General features: G+C 40.6%; 1 protein-coding gene across 2 annotated transcripts in view; it reads right to left on the minus strand.

The window, feature by feature from the left end:
- Nucleotides 1-368: 368 nt before the first annotated feature.
- PALB2 (partner and localizer of BRCA2) overlaps nucleotides 369-9,153 on the minus strand; it is a 31,150-nt gene continuing 22,365 nt past the window's right edge. For both annotated transcript variants that reach the window (XM_023728526.1, XM_004373459.2), the window contains exons 11-13: nucleotides 6,008-6,095; nucleotides 3,151-3,299; nucleotides 369-886 (exon numbers count right to left, since the gene is read on the minus strand). In XM_023728526.1, coding sequence (XP_023584294.1) covers nucleotides 676-886; nucleotides 3,151-3,299; nucleotides 6,008-6,095 — 448 coding nt within the window. In that variant the 3' untranslated portion in view covers nucleotides 369-675. The remainder of the gene's footprint in view (nucleotides 887-3,150; nucleotides 3,300-6,007; nucleotides 6,096-9,153) is intronic.

Here is a 9,153-nt window from a genome sequence, read left to right on the forward strand (position 1 = left end):
TGAAAAGGCAAAACTACAGAGACAGTAAAAAGATCAGTAGTTTCCAGGGGTTCAGGAAGAGGGGAACAAATGAACAGGCAGATCATCAGCGTTTTTAGGGCAGTGAGACTATTTTATATGATACTGTAATGGTGGATGCAGGATGTTATGCATTTGTCAAAACCCAAAGAACTATGCAACACAAACAGTGAACCCTAATGTAAACTATGGACTTTAGTGAATAATAATGTATCAGTTGTAACAAATATACCACATTAATGCAAGATGTTAGTAACAGAGGAAACTGGGGCGGGGGGGTGGGGGCAGGTGTATATGGGAACTCTGTATTTTCCGTGAACCTAAAATGCTCTAAAAATGTCTATTTAAAAAATGCCAAGCAGAATGTATCAAAATAAATATTTATTAACATTTGAAGCTTAAACCTACTGTATATACATCTTTAAGAGCAAATGTGGGGAATTATAAAAAACAGCCTAAAACTCCTTCCTGCAAAGTAAGTATAATGATTATTCAAGATCAGTAGGGCCACCACCACCAGAAAAAAAAATGAGTCTGAATGAGTAAGACTAGTTACTTTAAACATCACTCAGCTATTCTCCTTTAAACTTACAACTCTAAAAAGGTACTGAAGAAGCCAAATATATCCAGAAAACTGTGTTTTCTTCTTGTCCAAACTTATAAGCAGCGGTATACAAATATACTTCCATCTTTCTGTCCAGCCAGCAAATAAGAATCGGTATCTGACCACTTAACGAAAGACCAGTTTTGGTCAGAGACAGGTGGAAGGAGAGCAGTGCAATGACCCAGAAGTAAGTCCCAAATGGCAATTGTTCCAGAAGTCAATACTGCTGCTGCAAAATTATTTTTCACATCACCTTCCAGGAACCTAGTATCAAGCAGAGAAGAGACTATTCAAATCACATATCAAAACAAACAAACACACTTCTCTTTAAAATAGGGCAAAACCATACTTGCGTCAAAGCAACAATAAGAACAAAAATACCTGTAAATATGAATGCCTTGTTAGAAGACTGCTGGCTAGTCTGCTGCAGTTTTGGACATAATCTTACTCTATCCAGTCCCTGCCTATCTCTCTGTACCTCTACCACTCTCACTCGAGTTCACTGTCCTTCCGTCTAGTCTTCAAACTAGTCAAGCTCCCTGTTGCCTCAGCATCTTTGCTTTTGCTACTCTGTCTCTGGCAGGCTTTATCCCTAGATCCTTGTATGGCTGCATTCCTGTCATCATTCAGGCCATTCACCTCCTTAGAAAGGTCAGATCTAATCACCTATCTAAAGTAGCACACACACTGAGCCCTCTCTCTGTAACATTACCCGTTTTTATCTTCATGGATATGTGAGATTACCTTATTTACATACTTTCACTATGTGAAATTACCCTATTTATATATTTGGTGGGTGTCTGCCTGCCCTACAAAAATGTAAGCATCATGGAAGCAGTAGTCTGGTCATCTTTTAAAGACAGGGACTCTGCACTCAGCTACCTGGGTCTGAATTCTAACTCTACAAACTTAAGAGTTGTGTGACCACGGGCAAGTTATTTAACTTCATCAGTAAAATAGGGATGACGATAATAGCACCAACTTTATAGGACTGTTGTAAGGTTTAATGAAATGGTTCCTATAAAGAGCTTAGCACAGCACCTAGCAGACAGGACATGCTCAATTAAAATTAGCTATTATTCCTCACTGCTATATCATTGGTGCCTTGCAGAGGTCAGCCTTCAATGAATATTCTGAACGAACTGAACAATATTTTTTATCCCTGGCTCCTACCCAACTATGTATAGCTAACTCGTAACTCATTCTCTGAAATTCCACCAGAGGTTTCCTTGACAATCGCCCTGCAATGCTCCACTGCTAATTATGGCACCCCTCCATCCTTTGTGCTCCCCAACAGTGCAAACCTCACTCATGGCACTTTCTGTACGGAACAGTAGCCACTACTTTTCCAACTTTCATGAGATTAGAAACAGTAGTGCTTCTACAGGTTTGGCATCAAGTAGGCTTTCAAGGTCTGCTGAACAAATGGGTTTGAAAAGTGGCAAAGGAAATCTTGGATGAGTAGCTATCTTTATCCTCAATGTCTAGGTCAATGACTATGGTTTTCTCTCCATATTCAAGAAAGCAAATTCTATATGTAAGCAGACATTGCAGATGATAGTTTTGAGGTTCTTGTTAAACTAAGAACATCTGAAGAAATCCCACAGCTGGCCAAGTGCACAGGGAAAGAGAGTATCTTTTAGAACATGCACTGGTGAAACAAGCTTTGTACAAGGTCCAAAGAAATATGCACTGTGACTATCAAGACTCCTTATCCTTGTGAGTTACTAAAGCAAAACTTTATTTTGATTTACTAGGTCTATCTTCAACCCTTGTTGCTAATTTCAAATGTTAATAAAGGCAGTCTTCAGGAATTATAAGTTCAGACGTTGTATGGTTGGCCAACAATGTCAGCACTACCTGAAAGCTCTATACAGCTCAGAACACTCTTGGGATGCCAATAACTGTATTATTTACAAATACATATATCTTATCATCACTCAACAGATGAGTAGAAAAATATTTATCAATAGATAAATATCAATTGCTCAGATGATAGAGGCTCACGCTGATCTCAAGTCAGATTTCAAAGTAAAGATGTCTTCCCAGAGTACTTTTAAAACTTTCTTAAGTTTTATGGAAATAACACAGATTTTGACTTATAGCGACCCTACAGGACAGAGCAGAACTACCCCGTAGGGTTTCCAAGGAGCAGCTGGTGCATTCCAAATGCCAACCTCTTGGTTGGTAGCTGAGTCCTTAACCACCATGCCACCAGGACTCCTTACAGTCTTGTAGGGAACATTAATTACTCTGCATTTAAAATGTTTCTGTTATGGAAAAAAATGGGGTTGAATACACATAAAATGCCTACTTAATCCCATACTGGTAGGAATCAAGATATAGGGAATATGGAGTTTGACTCTCAGATCTACTGAATCTCATCTTACTGATTAACATTCTTACTGTGATCTGTAGCATTTCATGTTTTCCATTCATCTGAATGACACAAAATTACCTGGTTTTTGTATTTGCACTAGTGCCTTTCAAACAGTTACACTCACTGAACAGCAGTTACACATACTTGCCTGCCAGCCTTCCCTTGAGGAAGACAGTAGAGCATCATATCCACACTCAGGGTCGTCTTGGGGTTAATCACAATCAGCTGAAACACAGGGCTTCCCAGCCACTCACTCTCTTTGGCACAAGAGTGACTCAGAACAACAAACAGGAGCCCCTAATTCAGGAGGAAAAATGAATAACCAAATAAACCATCAGGAGTATGCTGGGAAAGAGAAAGCATTGGCAAAGATAAAACCTAAGAATTACCAGAATGATCGACAGGTGCTAAAGTGCCCTGGATTTAATCCTGTTGAAATTATCACCAAGCTGGACTTCTGGGTTCCAATGTTTTCTAGCCAGTCTTGTAAGACATGAATCTAGCTAAGACATCTACACTACATCTCATGCCATCCATTTGCTGAAATGTTGGTGTAGGGAAAGAGAACATGTCATCATGTGGAGGGAGTTCCTCAAATTAGAAATATTCATTTATAAATTGTTTTTTTAAAATTCAGAACACATTTACCCATAAAAACAATCTTATAAGTGGTGACTGGAAACCCTGGTGGCATAGTGGTTAAGTGCTACAGCAGCTAACCAAAAGGTTGGAAGTTCGAATCCAACAGGTGCTCCTTGGAAACTCTATGGGGCAGTCCTACAGGGTTGCTATGAGTTGGAATCGACTCAACGGCAACGAGTTGATGATGGTGAAGTGGTGACTGAATTCTTAGGCCGGTCCACAATAGTCTATTTAAGACCCAGACACTGCTACTCTCAGCTAAGATAAAGAGTGGCAAAAGAAGATACCATCACCTACGGTTGTTCCTGTGGGGAAATGTGTTAAAGATCTCTCACAGCTTTAAAAATTACATTTCCTAATAAAAATATTATCCTGTGCGGAAATCATGTGTGTACCGGAAAAAAAAAAAAAACCCCACTGCCGTCAAGTCGATTCTGACTCAAAGCGACCCTGTAGGACAAAGCAGAACTGCCCCATAGGGTTTCTAAGGAGCAGCTGGTGGATTTGAACTACTGACCTTTTGGTTAGCAGCCAACCTCTCAAATACTGCACGACCAGGGCTCCTGCGTGTATACACATCCCCGAAATTGTTAAAAGTAGTTATCTTTGGGAGTGGGGTTGGGAAAAGTAATTATAGTGGCTGTTCAGTTGACTCTGACTCATGGCGACTCCATACAGGTCAAAGTAGAACTGTGCTCCACAGTGTTTTCAATGGTTGATTTTTCAGAAGTAGATTGCCAGGCCTTTCCTCAGAGGGGCCTCTGGGTGGACTCAAACCTCTAACCTTTCAATTAGCAGCTGAGGGTGTTAGCCGTTTGTACCACCCAGGGACTCCATTATAGGACTACCTTAGGATTAATAACATTAATTTTTTACTTTATACATTTCTAAAATGATTGAATTTCTATAATGAGAATAAATGACTTTTGTAACTGGAAAATAATTAGGCATTTAAAAATGTTAAAGGTCATATCCTAAACTAGAGGTTGGCAAACTATGGCCTACAGGCCAAATATGGCCCAGTGTCTGTCTTTGTATGGACTACTAGCCAAGAATGGTTTTTGCACTTTTAAATTGGTTGGAAAAAAACAAAAGAATATTTTCTGGCATTTGAAAATAATATGAAATTCAAATTTCAGTGTCCATAAAGTATTACCAGAATGCAGCCATGGCCACTTGCTTACGCATATATCACCTATGTCTGTTCTGTGCTACAGTGGCAGGGTTGAGAAGTTGCAACAGAGACTGTATGGCCTGCAAAACCAAAAATATTTATTATCTGGCCTTTTACAGAAAAAGTTTGCTGATCTCTGAACTAAACTATTATTTCTGGAGATTGGCTTCATGATGGACTTCTGCCTACTATCTTAATACATTTCTGCATTATTTAAAACTTCTAATTTCAAATAGGTATTAATGTTATAATAAAAAAGATATAAAGCTATGTAAATGCATAATAGGCAAATTTAATAACTCCAGAGATGAGTTTAATCCTCTTAAGGATGAAGGAAGTTAGGCTCAAGATTATCTGACCTAAGATCACACAACTTCTCAGTTCAATTCTATAGATCCTGTTAGACTAGGGAAAGCTGCCTTCTTTGCGTTCAGAGCCTGAGGCCTGGCAAATGAGTATCTACACAGGTGCTAAGCCTGATGCTAGTGCCTCTATTCCTGGTTTCAACAGCCAGTACTCAAACAGTTACTCCTGACTCCTGAACAACCACCTTAAATTTGTTCAGATGTCAAAACTAGACTGTATGCTAAGTCTATTAACACAATGGCTAAGAAACTGTTTCTGTTTCTGTATGGGAACACTAAAACCTAAGAGAAAAACATCATGACCATTTAATCATTCTCCCTAAGGGTATTCATTCACATCATAAATAATTTACGGCAATGTGGTTGGAAGACAAACCTGACCGTGGGCATATTATTTCTCAGCACAAACTGACAGAAATAAATGCCCTTAGGTCCTATAGACAGAAAATTTACTCATCACATTATACCAACAATTATATCTTCATCCAAAAACTTCAAGAAAGAACAAACATCTGCTATTCAAACTTGAAAAATACAGGCAGCAGGGATGGTCAGCTAATTGATGCCATTGTCAGGTGCTGTTAAGTTGGCTCAGACTCACGGAAACTTTATGTATAACAATAAAATATTGCAGGTCCTGCACCATCTTCATGATTGTCAGCCCACTGTTTTAGCTACTGTGTCAATCCATTTTATGGAGTGGTTCCCTTGTTTTCACTGACCCTCTACTCTACCAACCATGATGTTCTTTGCTAGTAGTTACTTACTACTTACTAAGTTATATCTCTCACTCAGAGTGGTCCCAGCGGTCCTCCTTCACTTACCATTTCAGAATAGGCTTTGTGACAGACTGAAGCCTGGCAGGAATCACCCATGTGCATCTTTTTCAGGAGCTGACCAGTTTTTAAATTCCTAGTTACCAAAAATAAATAAGCTGATAACATTATTCCAGCAAACTGATTTTCACATCATAATCTTGTATTTATCACAGCTTCCATTAGGGAGTGACCAAGGGAAAAACTAAGCACACAGTGCCTTAGTTTTCTTTAGTCACAAATCTAGCTAAAACTAGAACTCTGTCAATAGTTTAGTCTGATAATTTAGTCTTAGATTAAATCTGCTATGCCAGGGATAAGTCTCTCCAAATTATCTCATTTTACTTGGTACTGAAATTAGGCACAGGGTATAGCTCTATTATTATGATTTTGTGACACATACTATGTCCATGTTTTTCGTAGAAGACAAAGGGCCAAGAAACCAAATTCAGTTGGGTGAGAGACTACGCATAAAACATGTATCATTATGTCTGTATAATATGTTTACATGACCACTAGACCAAAATAATGGAGAGAAAGGAACACTGAGATGGAATAAAAAATGGAAAAAGATAGGAGAAAAGAGGGTAAATATAAAGAAGAAAAGAATAGAGTACTGGAAACGGAACAACTAGAATGCAATTAAAGAGAACGTTGACACATTGTGAAAAGTGTAACTAATGTCACTGAAAAATCTGTGCAGGAACTGTCAAATGAGAACCTAATTTGCTGTGTAAACTTTCATCGAAAACACAATAAAATATTATTAAAAAGAAAAGAAGAAAGTCTGTGGGACCCAATCCTTAGCTTTAAGGATTTGTGACATTGGTTTATCATGTCATTCCACTGATAAAAAAAACTTTCAGTGGCTCCACATTCACCACAAATAAAGTCCAAGTTCTTTCCCATGACATTTATAACCCTGAAAAATCCAGTGCTGCAATATTTCAACATTATTACTCACTGCTCTCTTACCTAAAATCTTTTAACTACCCACAGAACGTATGCATATTTCTGGTTCATAGTGACCCCACAGGACAGAGTAGAATTGCCCCCGTAGAGTTTCCAAGGCTGTAAATCTTTTTTATTGTTGTGCTTTAAGTGAAAGTTTACAATTCAAGTTAGTCTCTCATACAAAAATTTATACATAGTTATGTGACCCTAGTTGCTCTCCCTACACTGCAATAGCATACTCCTGCTTTCCGCCCTGGATTTCTCGTGTCCATTCAACCAGCTCCTGACCCCCTCTGCCTTCCCATCTCGCCAAGGCTGTAAATCTTTAAAGAAGCACACTGCTATATCTTTCTTCCGCAGAACAGCTGGTAGGCTCAAATTGTCCACCTTTTGGTTAGCAGTTTAGAGCTTAACCATTGAGCCACCAGGGCTGCTTCTTGCTCAAGCTACACCCTCCCAAATACGCTCCCCATTATTTAAGGCCTAGATTATGCCCTACCCTCCTCCCAACTGTATAAGCTCAACTTCGATATTCTCACTTCTTCCTATCTACACCACTCCACAGTCATCTCTCCTGATTCCCTATGGTACAGTCCATATGCCTCATTTGTGCAGTCAATAAATACTTACAGAATTTTCTATGGGCCAGGTACTATGTATAAAAAACTGAAAAAGAAAAGTTAAATTCTCATGTGCATATGCAAGGTTTTCCTGATACCAGTGTTAAAAATAAAATCTTATATTAATTTAAAAGAATAACACAATATTTGATTGCTCTATGATTTAATAAAAAATTTGCAGATCAGGGCAAAGTTCTCCTGCATGAGGAATACTTCATAGAGACTTAAATAATTTTTGCTTAACGAACACAAGTTTCTGAGAGGCAGGGCTCAGATGGTGGAGTCGTCAGACGCTTCTGGTGGTCCCTCTTACAACAAAAACCCATCTATTATATATGACAATCTAGGAGCCCTGAACATCAAAGGCAAAGTTGAGGAATCAGACTGAGTGGCAGGGGGTGGGAGAGATGGTTCAGAAGCAGCAAGGAATTGCCAGACCTGAAGTGGTGAGAGCCTGAGCCCTTCAGGCTGGATCAGCTCGTGATACGCAGTGAGGCACGCAAGCAGCGGCGCTCAGGAGGCATCTTCCATATTGGGAGAGACCCAACAGCAGAGAGTCTACTCGTCCATCCAGAACCAGTGAGAAGCCGCCCTCGAGCGGCGAAGATAAGTACTTGCATCTGGCCTACTGCGTGGATCAAAAACACTCCCCTTTGGGAAAAACTCCTCTCCCATTTACCTCCCCACTCCCTGATCTGCACTGGGTCTGTGACCGGCTTCAGCAATTGCCAAGTCCCCTGGGCCAGAAGTAGGACCCGTCATGCACACTGAGCCATTCTCCTGGCCTTGGAGAGTGAACAAATTAAAAACGGGAAAAAATAATCTGCTGGCTCCCCTAAGCCAGGAACTCAGGGTAGGCACTGCTCCTTTGCCTAGGCACGGACATAAGAATTCCATGGACTTTGAGTGCCTTTCCCCCTGCATAGACTTTGGGCCCATTTCAACAGCATAGGCCCTCATGACCACAGTACAACAGGGTACATACCTGAAGTCTAACTTCAACTGTTTCAGCTGAGAAGTGGCAGGTTCCTAACATTTGACACTGCTCTGCCCATTAAGCAGGGTCTTCACCTACCTACATCAGGGGCCTGAGGACTGGTGGCTCCACCCACACCACCTAGCCACCTGTGACAGGGGCCCAAGAATAAGTGGTGCCCCCCAGTCCTTACAGCCAACAGCACTGGGTGCTCATAGTCCGGCTGCAAAACCCATCTACCTAAGCTCTCTAGGGAATAGGGACATGCTTTCCTCCCGGACATTCAAGGGTGGCCGTCGGGCCCCTGCCTTGCTCAGCGTGTGACCTCCTGCTGCAGCCAGATACCTGTCTAGGACTGTAGGTGAGAGCCTACACCACACACTTGGTGGCTGACTACCTGGACACCTGAGCTGAATACATACAGGAGTGGGTGGACTCCTGGGCTCACATACTTAGTGGCAGGTCTGGCCACCTGGTGGCAGGATGTTGGAGCTTCAGGGGTGCTGGTGATCGGGCTAGCTCACATGAGCAGCCTATTTGGCATATCAAAACAAAACAAGAAGCTAGGACACAGTAAGCAAACATAAAATAAATAAATATAATAA

Source organism: Trichechus manatus, unplaced genomic scaffold (assembly GCF_000243295.1).
Source record: "Trichechus manatus latirostris isolate Lorelei unplaced genomic scaffold, TriManLat1.0 scaffold00024, whole genome shotgun sequence".
NCBI lineage: Eukaryota > Metazoa > Chordata > Mammalia > Sirenia > Trichechidae > Trichechus > Trichechus manatus.